This window comes from Anoplophora glabripennis, unplaced genomic scaffold, assembly GCF_000390285.2.
Source record: "Anoplophora glabripennis isolate ALB-LARVAE unplaced genomic scaffold, Agla_2.0 scaffold155, whole genome shotgun sequence".
In the NCBI taxonomy this organism is placed as follows: Eukaryota; Metazoa; Arthropoda; class Insecta; order Coleoptera; family Cerambycidae; genus Anoplophora; species Anoplophora glabripennis.
Window position 1 is genome coordinate 514,423 of NW_019416721.1, and position 26,999 is coordinate 541,421.

At 32.5% G+C, this 26,999-nt stretch overlaps 3 protein-coding genes across 6 annotated transcripts in view; 1 reads left to right on the forward strand and 2 right to left on the reverse strand.

Annotated features, from left to right (window-relative positions):
- Window positions 1-13,197, reverse strand: part of LOC108915440 (solute carrier family 26 member 10) — a 34,881-nt gene extending 21,684 nt beyond the window's left edge. For 2 of the 4 annotated variants that reach the window (XM_023455295.1, XM_018721469.2), the window contains exons 1-5: window positions 3,521-3,632; window positions 3,218-3,327; window positions 1,464-1,624; window positions 1,286-1,397; window positions 887-1,074 (exon numbers count right to left, since the gene is read on the reverse strand). In XM_023455295.1, coding sequence (XP_023311063.1) covers window positions 887-1,074; window positions 1,286-1,397; window positions 1,464-1,624; window positions 3,218-3,327; window positions 3,521-3,600 — 651 coding nt within the window. In that variant the 5' untranslated portion in view covers window positions 3,601-3,632. Of the gene's footprint in view, window positions 1-886; window positions 1,075-1,285; window positions 1,398-1,463; window positions 1,625-3,217; window positions 3,328-3,520; window positions 3,633-7,724; window positions 7,859-11,391; window positions 11,535-13,091 lie in introns of those variants that run through there. The other 2 variants (XM_023455296.1, XM_023455297.1) reach the window with 2 other exon arrangements.
- Window positions 13,198-20,626: 7,429 nt separating this feature from the next.
- LOC108915417 (DNA primase large subunit) lies at window positions 20,627-26,376 on the forward strand. The gene is made up of 7 exons (XM_018721445.1): window positions 20,627-21,030; window positions 21,091-21,344; window positions 21,566-21,744; window positions 21,969-22,221; window positions 22,491-22,754; window positions 25,967-26,162; window positions 26,267-26,376. Exons 1-6 carry the CDS (start codon window positions 20,744-20,746, stop codon window positions 26,134-26,136), a joined length of 1,407 nt encoding a protein of 468 aa, XP_018576961.1. The 5' UTR covers window positions 20,627-20,743; the 3' UTR covers window positions 26,137-26,162; window positions 26,267-26,376.
- A 105-nt stretch (window positions 26,377-26,481) lies between these two features.
- Window positions 26,482-26,999, reverse strand: part of LOC108915175 (DNA-directed RNA polymerase I subunit RPA1) — a 32,462-nt gene continuing 31,944 nt past the window's right edge. Inside the window, exon 28 of the mRNA XM_023455304.1 lies at window positions 26,482-26,640. Within this exon, the coding sequence (XP_023311072.1) occupies window positions 26,531-26,640 (110 nt within the window). The 3' untranslated portion in view covers window positions 26,482-26,530. The remainder of the gene's footprint in view (window positions 26,641-26,999) is intronic.

Below are 26,999 nucleotides of genomic sequence, written 5' to 3' on the forward strand. Positions count from 1 at the left end.
TAAGATTTTTTTTTATTTACTGCCGTAATTTAATTTTATATATGGATTCATCTTTTTAAAACTTTCTATAACAAAAAAATATAAAATTTCAAATAGGTTTCTATATACAGGGCGTCTAAAATATTGCGTTGAAACTCGAACAGTCCAGAGGCTCCTATATATTTCATTTTATTGATTGCAATATTTTTATGAAAAATCTGATATCGTAGTAATCATATATGCTTTCTACAAAGGTATGTACCGAATGTTTCATAAAAATGGCACAGGTGAACTTTGATTTTACTTATCTTTTCAATTTTCCAAATTTTTTTATTGAAATATTTACATGAAAAGTTAACCAAAGGGTTTTTTTGAAAGTCCATATACTGCATGTTCTACATAACTGACCCAAGTTAAAATTATCGGTCTAGAGGCTTCTTGTAGAACACAAGAGGAATTTATATACTAAGTGTTTCATAAAAATGACACAGACGGACTAGGATTTTTTTCTCATTTCACTACCTACCTAAATTTTCAAATAGATATTTCTACACACGGTATCTTATTAACTAAATGTTTTTTGCAATTTCTGTACAGGATGTTTCATAAAACTGACACAGGTGGACCAGATTTTCTCTGATTCATTTTGTTAATTTTTTCATGAAACCATTTGAAGAAAAGTTGAATATTTACTGACCAGCCGCTTTTTAGAAAATCCATATACGTACTGGGTGTTCCAAAAAATTGATCCACTTCTGAAACGGGCAATTTTTCCTCTTTTCACTTTTAACTTTGTTTTTATTTATTAAAATGTTTTAATGAAAAATCCGCGTCAGCGGAGTTTGCCTGCCTTTCTAGTTTTACTTAATAAAAATTGTTATAAAATTGTTGAAACCAGTTTACCAACCTGTATCATGGCTACCGTGAAGGTGACCGTCATCGCAACTTCCACGTTCGTGTATTGCGGAAAGGTGTCGCTACTAGTACGATTCCATTCGGCCATCACGGGTTTAAGGGTCCCGTCTTGTGTTATTTCTATCGTGGTGTACTGGCTCACCACTTTTCCTGTCATCAGACACACTATGGCAAAGGTACCTGGAGAAACAAAACACAAGAGGCATCAGCCGATTGGTTAGCTCAAGAGTGACTCATTAGCAGCGGGCGAAGGAACAAACCAATAACATAACCTCAAAATCTAAATTGACATTAACTTGCAGGAAATGAACGGACTTTATTTCATCTATAAAACTAGTTTGATTCCAAGTAATAGTCTTGAACTTACTGATGTGGTTATAATATTACTTACCCATGGAAACATGCCTCGATGTGCCAAAAATAAAATAGACTAGAACTGGGAAGAAGGCCATGTAGATCCCCACCACCGGCGGCACACCACCTAGCAATCCATAAGCCATACCCTGTAAATATTTATTTCTGATTTAGTATAATCTTTCAATGGAAAATATCTTCTATTTTCCACTTACTTGTGGTATGTGCATGATGGCCACCGTAATACCACTAATAATATCGTTGAAAAAACTCTTTCTCCAACTGTACTCAGGTAACCATGATAGTATAGGCACTGTCTTCTTTATAACTGCTACAGGGTGTATTGAACTGCAGGTTTTACGACATCTAGACCTAACTATAAGAAAAGACGTTAAAATCTTGGTCGCTGGCGCTTCAAAGGTGACGTTTTAGCTGTCTATACGTCGACGATAAAGTGACAGTAAATCAAATATAGGTGCCTACGAGGTATATGTTTGAATGGAAATGGTATTTCTAACCTTTATTTAACTTTTGGAAACGCATAAGTCTATTTTCTCAAATTCCGTCGATTTTTTAAAGCTTCTTTTTGTAATTTTCATACCTCGCCGCTGGACAAGTTAGTGCGGCATCAAAAAACAGCACACACACACTGGGAAGCTACGACATGCAATGTTTTTCGTGCGTATCAATTGCGGTTTAATTTTATTGCTGTTGGTGTTGTTTTGGATTAATCGAAATATGTTTAGCACCCATTCAGTTGATGAAGTGGCTGAATAAGAAAAGTATATTAATTTTTGCACTTTTTTAAAATTCGCGTAAATCCCAACATACTCCTAAAATAACCCAAAACAAAACAATTCCTTATCTTGTTAATATTTAGCTAATTGCTTCACAAATATTGCTAAACACGGCAATTAAAAATAATAAAAACTACGAAAGCAGTCGTATATATTAAAATTCCCAATGCGCTTATATCGTGCAGTGGCGTAACATTAAAACATTTTTAGGGTTATAAGATGTGTGTTCAAATAATATAGGGAAAATTTTCGAGTTGGAAAATATGGACAAGAAAAAATGAACATGCGACAAGAAACAAATACACTTTCAAAAATTAAATATCTAAGAATGCAACACGATGGAAAATTAGATGTGAAAGAAGCAATTAATGGGAATGATAATGAAAAATAATTGGTAAAACAATTAACAAAATTAACAAAACGAATTAAAGAAAATAATGAAAAATAAGTTATAAAACAAAAAAATGTGACTAGAAGGCACCAAAAGTGTTGTGTAAAAATAACTTTGTTTTTATCTAGATCTAGATAAAGAAAAAATATAACTATATTTTGTATAGCTCGAAAGTGAGGTTTTAATTTTAACGTTTAAGTTTGAAAGATCATAAATTTGGAAGGAGGGTCGGCAATATTTTTTTACATGAAATCCCCTTTTTAATTTGAATTCCTTAATGTTTTCGCATTTGCTTATGTACATCCTGTATATACAAAAACGCCTGATTCATCAAAACAACGCCTGCGATACTAAACAAACAGATGAAGATAATACTGATTGAATTCTTCAACGAGAGTTTCAATATTTTGATGTTAGTCTACGGGGAGTGTCACCAAAATGCTGCCAAAGCATCGCGATCGTATGCTTTTTTCTTGGAGATTTTACACCGCAGCTCGTAGATGTGTTTGTGCAGTTCAAAGGGCTCAAAAAACAGAACAAGGAAAGGAAAATCGCGGTGGACTGCTGGAAGATCTAACATGCTGCAGCTCCTACATCAAATTATGTTTTTCATTTTTAAGCTTTCAAAAAAATATAATTTTAGTTCTACCATTGGATTCGAACCAGAAAGTGATGGAAACGAATATAAAAAAAAACAAATCTACAGTCTTTCTAGATTATCTCAATTCCTTGATGAATGTTTCAATTGTGTATTAAAGATATATATTAAAAGTTTACTTACGAGTTCTATTAGGTTTTTCATACAACGTATCTCTGTTCAAGTCTTCTATTTGGTAAATGGGTCTTTCCACTTGTAATGGCGATGTCCCATCGTACTCATTTTTCATAACACTGAAAGAAATAAGTTATTCGTAATATAACCATAACTTAAAAAACTATTCGAAGATATATTGCACATTGTCAGTTCCACCTGTCACTTGACATATAAAACATGACACTACCTAACCCAAAACCTGTCAATGGATGTCTTTCTTTGTCATTTTTTTTAATTGAAAGAAAAAGTAGGAGAATAAAATATGTTTACCTTCTGTACGTCGTATAAGTTTTCCTCATCAACAGAGGCTTTTTCTCGTCATCATCCATATTGAAATTATTCAGAAACATTTAAAAAACAATAAGGGAAAACCGTACGAACTTTTACCCAGGCAGGTGCAACATAATTAAAGAAAAAGATAAGCTACATGAAACTGTAGACGACACGCTTATAGTCACTAGTTCTAAATGTTAGTAAGGCACACTAAAGTAAATAAGAAATAAATATATAAAATAATTCGTATTTTTATGCCTACATAAATAATAATTACGAAGATAAGAAAGCATGTGATGCCTTAATCTTTCGTTTTTACGGATAATACTAGACGTCTTCCTCTTGGACATGTTTGCTGTTGTTGTTGTTGAAATTTTTCATAGACAAACAAGTTTAAGAGGTCTCGGCATAAAGATACATTAGAAAATAGTTTTCTATAGTCGACAGGGAACACAAAACACAAATTTCAAAAGTTATAATTGTATACCTAAAGATGATTAAAGTTATAAGTGACATAGCTCAAATCAACAGGGAGTTATTTTTGTATGAGCTAATATATAGTCAATAGCAACATATCTCATAATAGTTATATGAGCTACAAGAAAAGAGTTAATGTTAGTTAGCTCAAATCAGAAGGGATATGTCTATATGAGCTACATAAGTACGTATGAGCTAATCAATAATAACCTGTAAATTCATAAGTTATTAGTGATATAAATTATATCAATGGTCGAAGTTTCTTAGCCATGTTAGTGAGATAGCTCAAATTATGCAAGACCATTATCAGTATGAGCTACATAGATACGACTTATAGCTATATAATTCATTAACAGGATACCTCACACCTATTGTAATTTAAGCTGCGTATTTATATGAACTGGAAAAATATAACCTTATCCAGTTGGTGAAATAGCTTAAATCAGAATGGGTTTATACCTATAGAAGCTACAAGATATGAGCTAATTATTATGACTTGCAGCTCATTAATGACACATTGCTAGTGACTAAATGTTGGAAAATAATACATATTCTTTACAAATTTGTTAGGAACAATTCCTCTTAGTAAATGAGTGACAAACAAGAGTAAATCCATAAGCAAACAAAAAGATATATTAGGAAACAGTTTTCTATAGTCGATATTAACCCCAAAATATATATTTCGAAAGTTATGTATGTTTATCCCAAGATTAATCATAAGTTATATAGCTCATCTCAAATCAGTAGGAAGCTATGAGCTAATTTGTAGCTTATAGGTCATTACCAATAATACAAGTAACAGTTAGACTAGCTGCAAGTATTGTTAATGTTAGTTAGCTCAAATCAAAAGGGGCACGTCTACATATATGAGCTAATCAATAATAAACTGGTAATTGGTGACATACATTATATCAATAAATGAGCTGGGAGTAGTTCGCGTTAGCTATGTTAGTGATATAGACTATTATCTGTAAGATTTGTGTATTTATTATATGAGCTGGAAAAATATAATCTTAGCCTGTTTATAAAGTAGCTCATCGGCCGTTAGTGACTTACAGGTATCTTATATCGCTATTGACTTACTTTAGATGAAAGAACATGTAAATCTACTATTTCTACGCAAATTACTGAATATTGGAAAACAATTTGTGTTTACAGATTTGAGGAAGCTGTTAGGAACGATTCCTCTTAACAAATGAGTGGCAAACAAGATTACATCCATTTGATAACTTACATAATATGTCATTAATATCAGGGTAAACACAGTCATATGACAAGAAGCATGTTAATAAACCTTTAACCTATTCATTGAACTGCTGACTGGAATTCCTCATACTAGGATAATCAAAGTAAAGAAGTACATTATAGTGGAGTGTTTGTAAGTTATGAAATGTAAGTGTAACTTTAGATTTATTAGTTATATTTATCAATTATACAAAACATTTGACATAGCAATGACAAAATAGCACAGTCGTTACGTCATTTTGTTTTTAAATGCCCTGGAGAGAAATTATATTCTTAATAAATAATTTGTTTTTTTAAAACAGAATGAATTTTAAATTTTGTGCTCAACTAAGACATTTATTTTTAAAGTGACTCTAAAATATACAGGGTGTCGCAGAATATGTGGCAATCTCTCGGAGTTCTACAAAGGACGTTAAAATAACAGGACAAGTTACTATAAAAATTTTCCCTAAGGGGCCCCCTTTACGGAGATACAGGCCCCTAAAGGACGCACCTGGAAATCGATTTTTTTAAATAACTTTTAAAATACTTTGTGTCATTTAATTATTTTTTAATACGATGGACAACAGATAAGACTCCTTAAAAATTGACCCATGAAAACAATTTGGCTTATTTGGTTTGCCAGGGCCGGACTAGCTGTAGCACAATAATGTCAATTGTTTTACACCATTTACGATAAAGGCACAAAAATAATATTTTAATATAGCTTGAACCTTAAACTAAAAAAACGCACTCTTGGTTGATATCGATAAAATGAACTGTTTTCGAGAAAAAACTATGTTTGTTTAATATGATTTTTATTATACCCGTAAAGAGAAATAAACCGATGAAATTGGCATTCTTTCCGTGCATATCTAAAAAAAATTGCCACCTTTATTCGTTGTCCATCGTATTAAAAAATAATTAAATTACACAAAGTATTTTAAATGTTATTAAAAAAAAATCGATTTTCAGGGGCGTCTTTTAGGGGCCTGTATCTCCGTAGGGGGGCCCTATAGGGAAAATTTTTATAGGAACTTGGCATGTTATTTTAACGACCCCTGTATAAATCCGAGAGATTACCCACATATTCTGGGACACACTGTATATGGAATCTGTAACTTCAAAAGTGTAAATCATGCTACGATTTTTTTAAAATCCAATTTTTGGAAAATGTCATTATTATTTTTTTAATTCACCGTTCTTGCAATTTTAACACTGCCTAATTTTTTTAAATTTTTTTGAGGTGAACATGTGTGCTTAAAAAAAGATAAATACCAAAACATTTTTCACTACGTCATACCGACCTTCCTACGACCAGTGGTAGTACAATGGCACATCCTATAAACTGTAAGTGTGAAGTGTAAATTTCCCTCTTTTCTTGGATAGATTTTAATGAAATTTGGTACGGGATAAAATTTTGAATGACGTAGAATGTGGTATTATTATATTCCGGATAAAAAAATCACTAATAAAGTTTTTTTAAATTTGACCCAAAAAAATTCGAAGTAGGAGGCAAGTTAGTTTCCAAATATTTGTCTTTTTAAAATTTATTTAAAAATATACAGGGTGTTAATGAATAGGTGTTACAAACGGATATGGTATGTAAAAAATCCAAAAATAATTGCAGTTTACTTAATAAACATATGTCCTAAAGCGGCTCATTTTCGAGATACAGGGCGTTGAAATTTAAAAATAATAAACTATTTTTTCCTGTAGCTCCGGTATTAGTTAATATTTCTTTATCAAACTCAACAGACAGATTTACTAGCTTAAAGGATGCATAAATATGGCAGAAACCATTTATTGGCTTCTTCNCTGTTGAGTTTGATAAAGAAATATTAACTAATACCGGAGCTACAGGAAAAAATAGTTTATTATTTTTAAATTTCAACGCCCTGTATCTCGAAAATGAGCCGCTTTAGGATATATATTTATTAAGCAAACTGCACTTATTTTTGGATTTTTTACATACCATATCGATTTGTAACACCTATTCATTAACACCCTCTATATGGGTTTCATCATTTTTTTAATTATTGTTTTAATAACTTATATACCTTATAAATTGAAACACTTTGTACAAATGTTTAAATAGACATATTGACTACAAATAAACTAAAAGCATCGAACAACTAGAACAAAATCTAGCAAACTGAAATCAAAAATTGACAAGAGTCAGCCGAGTACGGCCCTGTTAAGAGCCGCACCTTCCGAACTCAGAGCAGTAGCAGTAACAGGGTTTTAATTACAGCGGACAACGGTCCTCAAAATGTACAAGGACGACTTAAAAAAAAATAATATCTATAAATGTGTAAAAATAAAGGTTTACTCATATGACATTATCATATTTTTTAATTTTCTGGACACTCCCTACATGAAATATCAACTATTTCCATGGCCACCTCATTTTAAATGCAAGCCAAAACTTTTATCAAGTTTTTTTTTTCGAAAAATGTAAAATAAAAATACTTTTTCTTCCAATTTATTTTTTACTTACAATTTTAGTATCGCTTTCATTTTTCCAACACTACAACCGCTTACAGATGAGGACAACAACGATAACCGTTTTAAATTCAATTCACATACGAATTATACCGAGTATGGTTCTATTGCAATGCACAATATGGACTTTGTGGGATAGTATCTCCCTTATAAACAAATTCCACCGTCCGTAACTATTAAGCAAAATAAATATTTCAGTTTAATAAAAAAGCAAAAACGAAGCACTGACCGGGACCTTGATATGGCCTCGTGAGTTTGTAGAACAGGGGGAATAGTTTTTTTTTACCAAGCAAGTTATCCTTATGCGAATTAATTACTAGTATACTGAGTGTTCCACGATAAATGACCCAGACATTTTGATACACGATTGTTTCTGTAAGGAAATTTTTATACAGAATGTTACGAAAATAACTTGCGTAAATTTAACAATGGATTATTTGCACCATTTTAACTAAAAATATATCCACTTGTTGTTTCATAATCCATTTAAAGAACTCTCTTTGCTCTGTGTAGTCAGTGCACTTCAGTTTTTGTATCTAAATTGCAAATCAAAGTTAATAATGAAAATATGTTAAAAATCATCAATTACATCAAATTACATCCATTTAATTCTATTAGAAATAAATACTAGGCTATTTTAATAAGGTCATGATGAATCAGCTATTGCTAAAATTTGATGATAGTGATTAACATACGAATGACCTTGAAACTACCAACTCCGCCCAGTGGTTAATTTTTTATATACTCAGGTTCATTATTTAACAAATGCACATGCACTAAGACAAATGTTTATATTAATTTAACTGTAAATTATGTAGAATAGTCCCATTACCGAAAGAAAATAAAAAAATAAGTGTTATTTACAATCCAAAGCTTATGCAAATTTCAATCATCACATTTGGCATAGGTACACTAAGTAATTTTGCGTGATTAACAGGTTCTGTTTTGAATTTACTTTTTGCATTATTAAGATATAACCATTTCTAACAGCAAACTTCTACACGTATTATCTTCCGGTTTAGATAATCGCTTATTATTATTATTAATAGTAGTTTCTTTACGTAACGTAGAGAGGTGTACTACGTAATGTATCGGTAAATACTGACGAATCTATCCTTATCTTATAAATAAGAGCCAGGCAGGTGACAGCCGCAGAGATTTAAGGAATCACTAGCTCAGTAGTGTGGTTGCCTAAAACTAGGGAATGAGGCAGAATTTTAATCTAGAGGTCATCTAAAAAAAAAATGCTTGAAAGCTTAAAGACATTCGTTTGTGATAAGTTCAGGTTAAAAATAATAAGTGCAGGGTGTACATAAAATTTGGGACACGTGGTATTAAATGGGATGAGGTAAACTCCATTTTCAGTCGAAAGTATTTTCTTTGGGATTTGACAGAAACGACTAATGACGTCATCAGAAACATACCCAAATTTTTTTCCTGTTATAAAGCTCTCTTTTTCCTAATAAACTTTTATTTGGAAAATTCAAGAAAAGGGAAATGTTTATTCGTAAATAAAATGAAAGCCACTGGGTTTAGGTACAGAGAAACTTTAACAAAGTTACACTTAATATTAGTGTAGAATGCGAATACGTTACAAAAATTAGGGGTTTCCATTTAAAAATTTCGAGTTTTCCACATTTTCTGAACTTCAATTCGATAATTTTTTTGACCACCCTGTTTAAAAACTGGAAAATTTTCATGTCAAATTCGATAAATTAGGTCTTCCTCTACAAAATGCCCAATTTCCACAAAAAAAAAATAAATCCATGTTTCCGAGAAAACTAAATTTTGCTGATAGTCTGCATCTGTCAATTTTTGCTTAAAAATCAAAATATCTCGGAAACGGTCAATTCTAAGTATGGAGTATGCTATATGTTTTCAACTTAAAAATAGATGCTCTTTCCAAAAATGCAATAATATACAGGGGGTTCCCGTTAAAATAAGAAAGTTAGTATCGACTTCCGGTATAACCGGAAGTACGATGTCCTTGAAAATATTTTAGCTTGGTAGGCCCCACGGTCCGTATAACACCATCACAATTTCAAAAAAATCCTTCTAGCGGTTTCTCAGATATCCATCGATGGATTTCGTGGTGGGACACCCTGCTAAAGCTTCCACAATAATAGGTACAGCACATGCGTCAAGTGCAAAATAAACATACAAAAAATAAACTAAGGTATTTTGAGGTACAACTGCGTCTCTAGGTACAAAATGGTTGGTCAACCATTATCTCAAGGCCAAGCAATCTCGTCATCAATAGAGGAAGAACGACAATGTCGAAGTACTAAACCAAACGTCCGTTGAGGGAGAGACACTTGAGCATCCTGGTAACCCCTTCCCTACCTGACAGAAGTATGGAGGTGCACGATCACCTTTCAGTCAAATTATCATCAACATAATAATCCACGAGAATACGAATTTAACACACAACTTTGCTATTGTTGCCCTCTTTTTATTCCTGTTAATGATGGGGAAGCAAGTGACGTAAGTCATCTGCCGAATTGCAGAGAGAAACAATTGTTTTATAGAGCGAAAGAATAATGTTACAAATAGAAAAATCGATGTTATAAAGTGATAGAAAACGTCAAATAGAGAAAGAACAATTTTATAGAAAGAAAGAACGACTTTATGAGGTGGAAAACGATGTTAGAATAGCACTATGCTGGAAAGATATATTTCAATCAAATCTTTTGAAAAAAATAATGGAAAGCTACCCTATTCCTGTACATGCTTTTAAGATAAAAAGACTATAGTCTGCCAGTACCTCCACCACTGGTTGACAGATTTAATACATCAATTCAGTGAATGACTTTTAATGTTAAACCATTACCTCGAATTTAATCGATCAATACATCTTCAGAGAGCTGTGATCAGTCAAGACTTCGTGGCATAAAACAGTCCTCAAATTATGACACGGGCCTACGAAACGCTCTGTACAACTTATTTTTGCTTCCTAAAATACCTCTTAATCACAAAAGTCAATATATTTTTTATGATAGTTAATTAATCGACATGTTTTTGTTTACTTCGTTTGCAATTTTGGAACCTTTGCACCACTTCAACATTTAATTAAGTTGTTCAATATTATGAAATCCACTACAGATTAATATTTATCCAAATTATTACTATGTATGTACGAAATTCGTGCTTGTGTAACTTACTGGCAATAGCATTCGTTTTTATCATAGCTACTAAATTGTAAGTGGTGCTACTTCAGATAACAGCAGATCTACCAAACGGATCACATGTTATTTCTAATTTTTTTAATAATAATCCGTTCTTTAACCGAAATTTTCTGAGATTTGATAGTTTGTTTTAACAATAAAGGAGACGAAAATGTTATTTTATTCTTTAACTATTTTTTGTGAAAGAGGAAGTGCATTTAAATCAGTAATTTGTTGTCTTATTTTACTCTCTCAACTTTACTTTAATGTACGGCATAACTAAGCGAAAAAATAGGAAAATCACAAAATGTGTAGAAATAGGACATTTTTATACAAATTCATAGATTAAAGGATTAAAAAGTGCCACACCTGTGCAGTTCGTACCGATCCTGGGATTAAAAACTGCTAAATTCGTTCAGTTCGTGGAACCCCAGGACTAATAATCAACCGAACTTGTCCAGTTTGTACAAATCTAAACAGACTTAAAAAAAGACATACCCGTTCAATTCATACTCCAACCTCTGCTTCTCGCTGGGCTCCATAGCGTACCAAAAAGGCCAAACTCAAGTTCGCACTGCACAAAATCGGTGGTACACACAACTCCACACCCAAAAATTCATTGACTAGACGAATCCATGGCACTCTGTAATAACATAGGAACGTGAGTCAAGTGATCCAGCTGATGCTCTAATTGATCAAATTAACACAAGCATACGTACATCTTATCTTGGCATTGTATTGATTTAATAAAACGCAATTTTACGTGATAAAATTATGGCTTTGACATACCTAAGTCTACTGAATTTTGAAGTAGGTACCAGATAAATATATTGGAGATTTGTATCTGACGAGTGGCATAAAAAATTGATCGAGTGAATGCTTCTGCTTCGAGTACAAGGTGAGAGATTAAAATTACGTTTGAATGTAATACATATGTTTTAATTGGAATATACAGCGTGTTTAGTTTATTATTGTTGTGATTATCGGTAGCACGTTCTAAGCGTTAGTTCACAATTTGTATCTGCCAAAGTGACAGTTTTTTACATAATTTCCAGTATAAAATAGTTACTTACACCATAAAGGAGGTAAGTATTATTTACCAGTCGAGGACGAATTTGCGCTATCAAGCAGGTAGATGATACAACCAACCAATTGGCAAGAATACCCTTTCTGATTCCTAATAAGATTGCACAGTTTTTGAAACTAGAACATCCGGAAACATATGCAGGCCATTTATTCCGAAGAACATCGGCAACGTTACTGAGAGTTGATGTATTAGCAATAAAGAGACATGGTGGGTGGAATCAGCCACAATTGCAGAAAGTTATGTTGCTGACAGTTTAAGTAACAAAAATGAAATAACCAACAGGATTCTTTACAATGACACTTCAACTCCAGGTTGTAGTAGTACGTCGCATCATGCTGTTCTAATGGATCAGACAGATAATATTGAGCCTCCGGTGACTGAAATAGAGCGGTCAAATCATTTTGAGAAAAATGTGACAATTAACAAATGCAAGGGAATAATTATCCAGATTTTATAAATGTTACTAAATCTTCATCAACTATTTCTATTTATTTGTTCATAAAATATGCATTTATAACTCGAAATCGCTTTTTTCCCTAAGGAGGTAAGTTACCTCCCGTTGTCGGCGGGTTGCCTAAATATGTGACGTCACACTAAGAGAGTCTATTGTCAATAACTCAGCAACAACTCATATGTCCAACAGCGGGTTTCGAGAGTATTATACATGAATTGAGGATTACTCCTCGAAAGTTTCATAAAACAAATATTTTTTTAAATTTTTGTTAATTGCAAAATTATTTGCATTAATTGTAAAAATAAAAATTGCAGCTAGGCTGTCTCGTAGCAAATTTAATTTAAAATAAAAATGATATCTAGCATTTTGAAAAAGCAATTTTTCGACGAAAATTGTTAATAACATTCTTTCTGTAGCATATTTATATCCAATTTGTAAAAAAATGGGGTTTATGGAAAATTACTATTTCTGAACATCTGCGTACTGGACTATAAAAGAAGAATTAAAACTAAAAGAAGACATTTGAAATTCGAAAAATAAGGTAAAGATTATGTTTAGTTTTACTCTATTGTCCATAAAAAAAAAACGATTACATGTTTTACGTTACATATTCTACATTGTTTCTTGTTATACATTGCGAAATATTTCATCACTCACCCTGTACAGTTATCTCATCGCCAGCTGTCACAAGTTATCAGCACGCGGTTTTTTCGCAACGAACTGACGCTTCGCTAGCTCAACCGAAATGTGATTTCGTGGCTAAATATGTGCTGGTACTGACACCAGTAAGGCCAAGGCTCCGTGCCACCGTACTGTTTTCCTTAACGCCAAGGTTGGATTTACGGTAAGATACTTGGAACCCCTGCTGTATTTACCAGGTAATTATGTCCGAGAATTGAAATGGAGAGTATATACATACATGTATGGGAATTACCGTGTCACGTTGCAAGGTTGTGTGATTGAAATGCTGTAGACGTGTGTTATGTACCGAGCGGGCCAAATTCGGAACTTCTGGGAACTTAGAGAAAATAAATAAGGAGTTGTTGTTCTCTTTAAATTATTGTCACCGTAAAAATGCGACTGCCAGAGCCATCTATTGTTCTCTTGGAGGGGAACTATGTGTTTAAGCTCTTTTGGTAATGTCGTCTTTCAATTATATTGGTGTTTCGTTGCCCCGCGTTGGGCGCCACGTGTCAAATTTCAAGTCTCTTTCGAAAAATTTTGCAATCGTTTCTATTTTTCTAAATTATAAAAAGGTCGGCGTTGGTCATTACTAATCCCAAATGCACTGCTAATCAAAATTTAGCTCATTTGCTGTAGATGGCTGGCTATGAAGAAAAGCACACTCATATAGACCAATTTTCAATTTTTTTTCTTATTCCAAACTTATGGTACGTTTTCCTCAAAGAGTCTGTATAAATACGCTCTAATATGACAAATTTTGGACAATTATTTATGTCATAAGAAATGTTAGCAGGTGGCTCTCTTTTGGTAATGTCGCTTTCAGTGAGGGTGGTGTTTCGTTACTCGGACATTTGAGCCCCACGTTGGGCGCCACGTCACGGATTTACCTTATTTTGACCTTTGTTAGGTACATTTCTTAAACTTATGAAACCATATCGGGGAACATGAATTTTTAACAATGTTTTGAATTATTAAAAATAGATTTATTCCTAAATAATTTAGGGTGGCCCAAAAAAACCGAATATTTTTTTTCGTGTCTCTTGTCAAAATATTTTAGTTTATTTTATTTATGTTTTACGAGCCCCTCAAAAAATCAGCTTAAAAAAAAATGTATAGATCTCAAGACTTTTTAAAATTTCCAAAATATCGTGACATAAAAAGCATTAATTCCTGTTTTTAAATAAATTCTGTCTTAACAAGAGTTCAGGAGCGACATTTTCACATTTAATTTGAATGAACAAAATGATCTCGCTGTTAAAGGAATTTGTACTTAAAATTAAATCATTGATACATCTTTACACTTTGGCATATATAATCTGATACAATTAAATTCAATTAAATTACGCCATAGGGAACACTTGATAAACGAGATACATCTTGCTGGAGCGCATTCTAGGCGTCAAGTACAGTTTTTAGGTAATTGAGAATTTGGTATGCCAACTTTTGCGATAAACCTCAATAGTAGTTAATATATAAGTATCAGGTAATTATTTAGAATTGTGAAAAACACGACTCTTTTTTATTTTTTGAATCAGTTCTATTTTCAAAAAAGTTGTTTAAATTATATTCGATGGATATGCTGATTAACCTTAGTAATTCAACACAACAAAATTCGGAGAGGTCAATTGTCCAAATCTAAGGCGAGAATCGCTGCAGAACCCCTGTGAAGCCATCATAATACGTGTTCGAACGTCAACTGTGGTACCTCACATCCCATTAACCAGAGACGGACGCCAGTACGCTTCAAAGTTTCTATTTGCAATATATGTATACATTAAAATACAATACACGAAGCTAATTTATTGTTAATGATAGATTTCCAATAAATCCAAATTTTTACAAATCAAAACATTGTTAAAAATTTGTAGACGTCTCTATTTTTCTAAGTTGGCGTTGGCCATGACTCTTTTGCTCCACAAAAGCACAATGGTATAGACTAATTATCTATTTCTTTTTTAATCCAAACTTATTGTACGTTTTCCTCAAAGAGTCTGTATAAATACGCTCTAATATGTCAAATTTTGGACAGTTATTAATGTCATAAGAGCTCTTCACTTACCAGAATCCTGAGAGGTATATTTTCCAAACACGCTGGCACTAATTGTAAAAAAAAAATGTATAATACTCGTGACTATATAATTATATATAAACTGGTTATTATTAACGACGACCTTTATTGTTATGGACATAAAAATCATTGCTAATACCCGACGAAATAACAGTATTAGCTTTATCGCCTTTTATTTCCCAACGTCTGAGATATATTGCTCCAAATGTACACACAATACGGCGTTATACCAACAAAATTGATGGCAATTCAACCCAGAACTAGTTTGTTCAACCGATAAGTCTGGATTTGGATATAATTATCAAACGTGAAACAATGATGTTTTTCATATCAAATTGTTTTATTGTGAGGAGAGAATCGTATTTTTTTATTGCCTAAATTGTTAACTCTGTGTCGAAGGTGAACATTTTGTAAATGTTTTGAAAAATTTATTACGAAAGTCAATATTTCTCAACAGATAAGCAAAAGCGGTAAACGAGCAGTGGAAGAGGAAGAATAAACATTTTTTTCAATCACGAGCGAATTTCGAATTTTCACAAATGTTTTCAAAATAATTCAATAAACCTTCAAAAAGCCATTCGCGGAGTACAAATCCCACCAAAACTACGAGATCTTGGACAAGAAAGATACCTGAAACCTGCAGACGACTTACGACAGACATCGGAAGGCCCAGAGCGAAACAAAATTTCACCGATGTTCCGAAATTTTCCCAAAATTCCCGTATGACGCCCCAAGTCTTGTCTGTGGAGTCAGATGATTTTTGCACACCGATATTTCTGGTATCGAAGAACATTGGTTGGTTTCATTTGATGTTTTCTTATAAAAAAAAGTTTTGAATTTCTTTGAATTAGCTTACCACCTTTAAAATAGAATAAGCGTTACAACAGCTGATAGAATATACAGGGTGTTAAAAAAAGAGTGTAAAATATTTCAGGAGGTAATAGTATGAACCAAAATAAGCAGAAAAGTCTTAATAAACATGGGTCCGCAAAGTAACGGTTGCGGAGATATGGACCACTATTCGTTTTTCAAACNACATAAAAATCATTGCTAATACCCGACGAAATAACAGTATTAGCTTTATCGCCTTTTATTTCCCAATGTCTGAGATGTATTGCTCCAAATGTACACACAATACGGCGTTATACCAACAAAATTGATGGCAATTCAACCCAGAACTAGTTTGTTCAACCGATAAATCTGGATTTGGATATAATTATCAAACGTGAAACAATGATGTTTTTCATATCAAATTGTTTTATTGCGAGGAGAATCGTATTTTTTTATTGCCTAAATTGTTAACTCTGTGTCGAAGGTGAACATTTTGTAAATGTTTTGAAAAATTTATTACGAAAGTCAATATTTCTCAACAGATAAGCAAAAGCGGCAAACGAGCAGTGGAAGAGGAAGAATAAACCTTTTTTTTAATACAGTATATCAAGAGCGAATTTCGAATTTTCACCCATGTTTTCAAAATTTCAATAAACCTGAAAGATACCTGAAAACCTGCAGACGTCTTACGACAGACATCGGAAGGTCCGGAGCGAAACAAAATTTCGCCGATGTTCCGAAATTTTCCCAAAATTCCCGTATGACGCCCTAAGTCTTGTCTGTGGAGTCAAATGTTTTTTTGCATACCTATATTTCTGGTATCGAGGAACATTGGTTGATTTAATTTGATGTTTTTTTAGAAAAAAGTTATGAATCTCTTTGAACTAGCTTACCACCTTTAAAATAATTTAAGAAATACAACAGCTAACAGCTGATAGTAGAATATATTATTTTTCTTAAAAGGCAACAAATTCGTTTCTTATTCTGTTTTCGCGCAAATTCACCAACCTGAATCAAATCCATCTACCTCGAAGCTCTGCTGCTACACTATACCACCGGTTCACAAAATTCAACAGCATTCGCCAGACAGACTGATTAGCTAGTGATTTATAATGTATCAGCATCGGTATTTACTAGAAGCAATTTTATTTACATTTCCTTTTATCTACCTTTGTCAAATACGCAAAATATATGCATATAGTTACTACCGATGACTTCATTTTTAGATAGAAAAACCTCATTGTTTATTTTTCAGTCTTGAATCCAACCACATACTATCTACAAGCCTAAAGAAAGTAAAGTAAAGAAAAACCACAAAAGAGTAGAAAATCTTACCTGCCTAAAAATTAGAGTAACATTTAGTGAATTTGAGAAAAATCGTATGATGTTTATAGATGTAGTAGTTGAAGGCTTGTTGATGACAAAAGAATTGAAAGATTACATAATGTCAAATTAAATAATGCAGAAAAATTTGTTCGATTCTAATTAAATTTGAGAAGACGAAAATTCTTAGCCAAAGTTTCAGATTCAGACATCTAATCTACAGTGTGGTCTGTTTTATGCAGCACCACCGTTGTTTTTTTTTAATACACATGGGTCGATATTCAATTTTTTTTCGAAAAGATGTACTTCATAAGATCTACTTCACATAATTCCATGACTTACTGCGATCAAAACATCTTTGCCATTTAAAAATCATACATCAGGCATTAAAAAAATTAAGTAATTTAAATATACGTATTTTGTTTGCAATACAAAACTTCACTTCAATAGACCATACAAGGTGTTTGCCTTAGTAAGTACATCGTTTAAAACGCAGTATTTAAGAGAGCTTGTACAAAAAAAAAAAAACACCAAAAATTTTAAACCAAAAACCTAAAACAATCTCGAAAAATTTCTGACGCTTCGAATTCGACCCTAGAATTGCTCCATCGCCTCAGGTTTTCGAGGTATATTAAACTGAACGTGCGAAAAATACAATTTTTCATCATATTTGAGGTTAGGTTACATCAGGAACTAATTTTCCTCCACAAAACTTGTTATGGCGTCTGAAACTACTTCTTTTTCTTTCAAGATCCGTTTTGAATAGTACGAATATCTTTTCTGAATTTGAAGTCAGAATTACAAAATTCAAAATGGCGGATGCAATATGGTGGATGGAAAAAAAATGAGAAGAGTTTTATCATTTAATGCATTGCTTTTTGCAATGGACTTGCGCAAACTTTATTTTAGTATGTGCGCATGAAAACAACACACAAAGTAAATATGTCTCGCTATTAAAGTTAAATCCGTTCGTTTCCTTTTAACTAGTTTAATAAATTTGCTGGTAACTGATGAAGGCATATAAATATTAAAATAAACATGTTATTATTATGTAAAATTATTAAAAAAATTGTATTATTCTACATCTACATAGATAATAAACAATTAAGTGTGCTAAATTGAAACAAATCATACCTGAACTTACACGCTACTTTAATATTAGATAATAATTTTTATTACAGTTTCCTTAATACTAACCGATAGACCACAGAAGGATCGTGCTTCCACAAGACACGTAATATCATTGTATATATTTACTTATACAATGGTAATATGTAACACGATAGAGGTAGGTGGATTTAACAGACATATTTGCAAGTGTTATCTTTCAACATTATTCATAATTTTGGAATGAGAGATTGTAAAAATTTTACATATGATAACAAGTATTGTGATTATAATATGGAAAAGCAAGTATTTACTCTGGCTCATATATTTACTTACATCGTACAAAATAACCAAAGCATTATTGTAATAGATTAAAATAACTTAACTAGTATTTTTAGAAATTAACAAAATAAATATCTACATTGATAATTCCCTAATGTTTTAAAAAGAGCTTTACTAAAATCGCTAAAATCATTTAATTTATTTATAACCACGTTTTCTCCGTTTCTGTTAGTCCTCCAATAAAATGTTTTCTGCACGTTTATAATTAAACTATAATTAAAATATTTCTACCATTTAATATGCAGATATTCACCTCTGTTATTATAACCAATAGAAAACGGCATAAAATTCAACAACAAACCTGCAAAATTAGAAAAAATGCATTGTCAACAGAATTATTTTACTTTAGTTTTCCGTTTAGCATGTTTGGTACTGCAGACTTGCTTAATCTGTACAAGGTAAGTAGATACTACTGATGTAGAATGGAATGGATTGATTCTAAAATATGATTAAATTCATCAATGTTAAAGAAAATATTGTTACATTTTGCAATAAATAACGGTTAACACAAGTAATATTGAAAAGGGTATTGTATATATATATTTCCTTGAAAAAGATATTTTATTGCTAAAAAACTACATAAATTTAAATTTATTTATTTTAAATATGTAATGTATTTTACTAATTACATTGTTATAACACTTCTGCAGCTAAAAACATCCTTAAAATGCAATTAAATTATTTTTTTTAAATAAATTACTACCTAGTCAATAAAAATCATAGCTGAAACTTAACTACACGCCTTAAAAAATTAAAATAGAAACATTCTGGTATCACAAAACACGTGAAAATATACATGCACGATAAAGGAATAGGGACATGATAAATCTCATATCAGTGGTAAAGTTATTGAATATAAATAGGTGTAGAGGTTATGTTTATCTACTTCAGATTGTGAAATTATGAAATATATGAGTCAATTCGAAGTCCAGCAGAAAATTATTATTAATTTAACAACAATTTAACCAAAAAATACCTTGATTAAAATGAAACACTTCATAGGCGAAAAGGTTACACTTGAGAAAATTATATAAGATAACTTACCTCAACTAAAAAGTTAATAACAAGAAACACTTTAAATATCACAGATTGAATTAAATTGTCGATTTTAATTGATTTGCTTTGTTAATATCACCAGTCATCACAGTTTATACATTCTTAAAAAAGTTTGTTATTGCCTAAAGTACGAAGTAAATGATCTGAAATAGGTATATATCAGCAGTTCTGAACTTGTTAAATTTCGTTCCTTTCATCTACTTTCAAATATATTGTTTGTCTCTATAATGAAAAATTCTCACACAGACTTTAAAATTCTGTTTTTCAAAATCCTTAACAAGCTACAGAAATTTTTTTGCTCTTCGTCTAAATTAAATTTCAATTAACAGGTAATAATGTTTTTACCATAGAAAAATATTTTACAACACCTAAGTTGTAGTAACTCATACAAATATTAATTTAATTGTAAGATTAGGACAAAGGTTTTTGAAAAGTACCTATTTATTTAAATGTTATTAGAATTTAAATATTAAAATATTTATATCGTTCAATTACATCCTGCAACCCTTCATATACCTCGGTGTATACTAGGTTGCATAACAACGATAGCCTTGCAAAAAATTGTGAATGTATTAAATGAATTTATTTACGAAAATTAAAAATTTTGCGGGCTTATTTTTTCTTTAGTAGCAATATAAATCTCGTATAAATAGTTCGTTTGATTTCTAAAAATTTTAAATTTTTAGTTTAATTATATCAATAAACACAAATAGTTTTAATTTCGTGTAGAGCAAAATAATACTATTCTTCCTCTTCTCAACTGATTATCTTAACCTGCAAAAATAATTTTGGCGCGATTTACTACGTCAGTTTGATGCACACAAACTGTGACCTGAAATATATTTTTATTAAAAGCAAACGTTAAAATTTTGAATTATTTCACCAAAAACAAACCACAATGGACACGACTGCACGTAGAAGAAAAATCCAAAAGACCATAGCACACCCCGAAAACGATCTTTATAACCACGACGTGAACATGTACAGTGAGAGACCTCAAACCGTGATAAATCTAGAAGAATTCGAGGAACTGGCTTTAGAAAGATTACAGCTACTCAGGATAATCGAACAGGCCTCGCTAAAAGGTTTCAAACAGTATTCCGAGGACTGGAAAAAGACTATCAAGGAGGACTTGGCGAAAAGTGGATTAAAAAAGTATATACGACTGATAAACGGATATTGCACGTAAGTGTGTGTAGAGATTATATTCTGTACGTTTTTTAAATAAAATAAACTATTTTAAAGCCAAACGGAGCAAGACATTCAGGCCCGTCGAGCTGACCATTACTCGCACTTCATTCTTCGACTGGCCTACTGCCGATCTGAAGACCTACGTAGGTGGTTTATTAACAGGGAAATGGAATGGTTCAAATTGAGGTTTATATCGCAGAGTCAGGAGGGAATAATGAAGTTTTTACAACAGAACAACCTGACTTACGCTCCCATCTCCAATGAACTGAAGGACGAGTTGAAATGTGAACTCGTCGTTTCCACCTCAGGTATTGAAGTCATTCTTTATTTTATTTTGGTCCTTCAGGCCAGATATAAAATATCTTTTCAGTACATCAGTTTGTTGTTTAGTGGCTTGTGTCTAATGCCACCGAATATGAATTTTTTAGATATATTTTCCGAGTTTTGGATCAGTGCCTCGTAAAAACCATCCTTTTCTTGTTGAAAAAGACTGATGTGTACTACGATTTGTTTTTTTTTTTAATTTTAGGCATAACTGAAGTATCGTTCGAAGGAACTGACTTCTACAAAGTGCCGTTTGGAGAAGTTGTGCCTCTAGTAAAAGGCAGAAAAGTGTTTATACAGAAGGGATATGCTTTCATTCCTACAGCCGATTTGGTTGTGTGTGTGCTGTCTAAGTTCAGGGCTCAGCTCAGCGAGTCCTTGAATGTAAGTAGATTTAGTCTTAGATTTCTCATAAAAATAGAGCGTTAAATATTTGAGCACAGTCTCTGCTACACACTCTCTGTACTTTAATGAAGAACTTTCAAAAATCGACCATGCTTTTGGAACGCATTGTATTTATACTAAGCAATAATCAAAAATACTTCAATTTCGCTTGTAATTATTATATAACGTCACTGTAGGCACCAAACGATTTTATTTTGTATTAGATTTACAATCACCGTTTGCCGTCAATCGACGATGACAGAGTAAATTCCCTGCTCAATGATTTACACAACACCTACACCGGCAAGGAGTATGTAGCCAAAGGGGACAAGGATCGCTTAGATCCTGCCCATTTGGACGCTTACTCGAAGAAACACTTTCCGTTGTGTATGAGAAACAACCACGAGGTACTACGATCCACACATCACTTGAAACATTTCAGTAGACTGCAGTACGGTCTGTTTTTAAAAGGCATAGGTTTGTACAGTCTTGTTTACTTCCCTCCGTTCCTAATCCAACTTGCACGGAAAAGTTTCTACGGGATGTTTTAATTTCCAAGGTCAAAATAGGGAGTCTGTAAATTATCAATTGTTGATAATCCGTAGATTGAAAAGCAGCAACTTTACGTAACATATTTGACTCAATCGTCCTATTTCGACCTCAGGAATGGCCCATTAAACTATCTGATTCCTAATAAAAACACCCTGTATATGAAATTAACTCGCCATGCCTCCAAATCGATACAGGGCTGCTCTACGAGGATGCCATGGAATTCTGGAGAGAGGAGTTCACGAAAATCATGGACGGCGACAAGTTCGATAAGCAGTACACGTACAACATCCGTTACAATTACGGCAAAGCCGGTAAACAAGTCGACTTTTCTCCGTATAGTTGTACCAAAATTATAATGAACAATGTGGGACCAGGAGAGCACCACGGTTGTCCGTTCAGGCACTGGGACCTGCCCATTTTGAAGCAGAAGATGGGTGAATATGGGGTTAGTTCGGAAGGTGAGCATTAAGATTTTTGTTTTAAAAAAAAAATACAGTTCAACTCATCAGTTATACTGGTGTCCCTGTATTTCAAATTTTCTTTATTTGTAAGAAATTGACAGAAATTTGGTTTTAAATTCCAACATTCTTGTTCAAAGTTTTGATATCTACTTTAATTTTCATCTAATCAAATGGTATCTATATTTGAATAATTTTTTAATAGTAAGAGACATGTTAGGCAACCTGCATGGAAGTTTAATTTTTTTTAGAACTGCAGGAATTTGTGGGCTGCAACTGACAACTAACAGTGGTAAAAAAATTTATTTAATATTACAAAGGAGGAGGGTCCCTAAGGCCAGTTTTTGGCCTAATTTATATTTGGCTGAAAAAATGTTAAAAAAATTTTTTTAGTACCTACTAGCAATAATGAATCGTTTCCACCCTAACCGGTCCAACCCCCTCACCCTCCTTTCCCTCTAAACCCCCTTAAATGAGATGACACATTTACATCGAACAAAACGAAAAAGAAAAAATCAATACATGTTTGTGCATATTTGTTTAGCCACTTTGAATTCCGTGATTCTGAATTTATAATTGTAATCAGTGATCCATGAAAGTTTCTGTAAACAAATATTTGAGAATTATGATCTTTTTAATTTTTTTGTCCGCCATATGGAATACGTCATTTTGAATTTCGTAATTCTTTCTTCAGATTCGTAATAAGAAACCCAAAAAACCCCACTACACAAAAATTCATGCATTTTAAAGACATTTTAATTTTTTGTCCGCCATATTGAATCCGCCATTTTGAATTTCGTGATTTGAATCCAGATTCGTAATCAGACCCAAAAAACCCCATTACAAAAAAGATGCATTATGCATTTTAAAGACATTTCAATTTTCTTGTCCGCCATATTGGATCCGCCACTTTTGAACTTCGTGATTCTGCCTTCAGATTCATAATCAGAGACCCAAAAAACCCCACTACACAAAAATTCATGCATTTTAGACATTTTAATTTTTTTATCCGCCATATTGAATCCGCCGATTTGAATTTCGTGATTTAGAGTCCAAATTCGTAATCATAGACCCAAAAAAATCCATTACAAAAAAATTCATGCATTTTGAAGACATTTCAATTTTCTTGTCCACCATATTGGATCCGCCACTTTTGAATTTCGTGATTCTGAATTCATAATTGTAATCAGTGATCCAAGAAAGTTTCTATAAACAAATATTTGAGGATTATGGAGATCGTTTTAATTTTCTTGTCCGCCATTTTGAATTTCGTAATTCTGCCTTCAGATTCATAATCAGAGACCCAAAAAACCCCACTACACAAAAATTCATGCATTTTAGACATTTTAATTTTTTATCTGCCATATTGAATCCGCCGTTTTGAATTTCGTGATTTAGAGTCCAGATTCGTAATCAAAAACCCAAAAAACCCCATTACAAAAAAATTCATACATTTTAATTTTTTGTCCGCCATATTGAACCCGCCATTTTGAATTTCGTGATTTAGAGTCCAGATTCATAATCATAGACCCAAAAAACCCCATTACAAAAAAATTCATGCACTTTGAAGACTACAATTTTGTTGTCCGCCATATTGGATCCGCCACTTTAAATTTCATGATTCTAATCAGTGATCCAAGAAAGTTTCTGTAAACAAATATTTGAGGATTATGAAGATTTTTTTTTCTTGTCCGCCATTTTGAAATTCGTAATTCTGCCTTCAGATTCATAATCAGAGACCCAAAAAACCCCACTACAGAAAAATTCATGCATTTTAGACATTTTAATTTTTTATCCGCCATATTGAATCTGCCGTTTTGAATTTCGTGATTTAGAGTCCAGATCAAAGACCCAAAAAAACCCATTACAAAATTTTGAATTGAATTTTGTGATTCTGAATTCATAATTGTAATCAGTGATCCAAGAAAGTTTCTTTAAACAAATATTTGAGGGTTATGGAGATCTTTTTAATTTTCTTGTCCGCCATATGGAATACGTCATTTTGAATTTCGTAATTCTGCCTTCAGATTCGTAATCAGAGACCCAAAAAAACCCACTACACAAAAATTCATGCATTTTACATTTAAATTTTTTTGTTCGCGATATTGAATCCGCCATTTTGAATTTCTTGATTTAGAGTCCAGATTCGTAATCATAGACCCAAAAAAAAACCATTACAAAAGAATTCATGCATTTTGAAGACATTTTAATTTTCTTGTCCGCCATGTTGGATCCGCCATTTTGAATTTCGTGATTCTGAGACCAGATTCGTAATCAGCGACCCAAAAAACTCTTCATATGTAAGATTCACAAGAATTCTAATAAGCGATGGTTTCTCCGGCATTTAAGGGGGTGGAAGGGGAAATGAGGGTGAGGGGGTTGGTCCGTTTAGGGCGGAAACGATTTGGTATTGCTAGGTACTAAAAAAAAATGTTTGAGATTTTTTTAGCCAAAACTAAATTAGGCAGAAACCAGCCTTAGGGGCCCTCCTCCTTTATTATAAATGACGAAAATGTACAAATTTTAATTTTACCACTTCAAAGACGCAGTGTGACGTCATTTAGTGCGACCGAAAACGCAACCATCATATACTGCTTGAAGCAAAATCAATTTGGTTGTCTCTAGACTCTCGTTACTTATTATGCCCATGTTGGGGCGTAGTCCAGTCCCTATCATTCCCTTTCTCGATTTTCGAACGCACTAAATGACGTCACCAATTAGCGCGGTAGCGAACATCCTTTTAAAACACCTTGCAGTGGCTATTTTCTTGCACTGTGCATGATTACCATGCCATATTGACAATTGATTGAAATCGTGTAATTGACCTATTGAAAATTGTTCAAACTACTTTCTAAACCTTTCCAGTAATGTGTCGACCATAACCTATAAATTTTATATCAATCAATCGAGTGGTATTCGAGTCTTAAGTGAAATTATACAAGCTTCTAAAGTAGTCCCAGACACAAAAAAAAATCTCGAAATACATTTTTTAACTTAACTAAAAGGGATGTATTTTTTTAAAAGATTAGTATGGAAAACAATATGGAAAAAAAATTCCATTTCAATTCCTCCAACCATTTCCAAGAGCTTAATTTGTAGAAAATCCCTTATCCGAGGTTATGTCATCAGTTCCTTTATTTGAGGTTACGTTATTAACTTGAACTCACCTTTTGCAAACGCACCTTGATTGAGGTATCGCATTTTTGTTTTAGGGATAGATTCCGTCTTGGATCTGGCAAAAGCCGGTCACTACCAAATCGCTTGCGGCAAATATTTCGAGTATACCCACAACCAGCCCCCTTCTATGACAATCAACCACCCGAACCAGTACTTCGAGGAAAGTATGAACTTAGCGAAGGAAAAGTCGTCGAAGAAGACGTGATGGTCACGATATGTTATCGATTGTTGGTAATGAGTAATAAATTTTTAATAAGAACTTTGAAATTTGTATTCTGATTTTCGTTTTCTCAGATTTTGGAAATTTTCAAAATATATAATTTTCTTTTGTTTAGGGGTTCTGAAAGCAGGTCTGCCCCCACAGAGCTTAGCCCGAGAATAACAAGGGCAGGTCAGAGATTTCTAGTTCGTTTGTTAAAAAAAGTGCATTTTGAAGAGCAAAGTCTTTATGGACTTCACATTCATGATTTTATTGATTTTTTTTTAAGACCATCTGCGGAATTTTGGCGGTGGAATTTTGTGTTGATATTTTTTTTTAATAAACAAAGACTATGAAACATTTTTTATAAACTTAAAAACATAACATAAACAACTGCACTTCAATTAGTGGCAGTGTGCCTGCTGAATAGAGTGAAGCACCCTGTGCCTGTCCCGCAAGGCTTTCCGATCATCAACGCACTCGAGGGATTCTGTAGATTATCTTGTTTCCCTAAAAAAAAAATACCATGAAACAATTTAAACGGAAATTTAAACACGCGTCATTAAAAATATCACAAATATTAAAATTTTAGATTTTGATAGTTTGCAAGAAAAACTTATGAACGTAAAAATATAAATTTGATACGAAGAAAAACAAAAAAAAATACCATGAAATAATTTAATCACGAGTCATTTAAAATAAGTAAAAAATTTTAGTTTTTGTTAATTTGTGACAAAAACTTATGAACATAAAAATATAATTTGATATGAAGAAAAACAAAAAAAATATGAAATAATTTAATCATGTCATTTAAAAAAAGTAAAAAATTTTAATTTTTGATAGTTTGTGACGAAAACTTATGAACATAA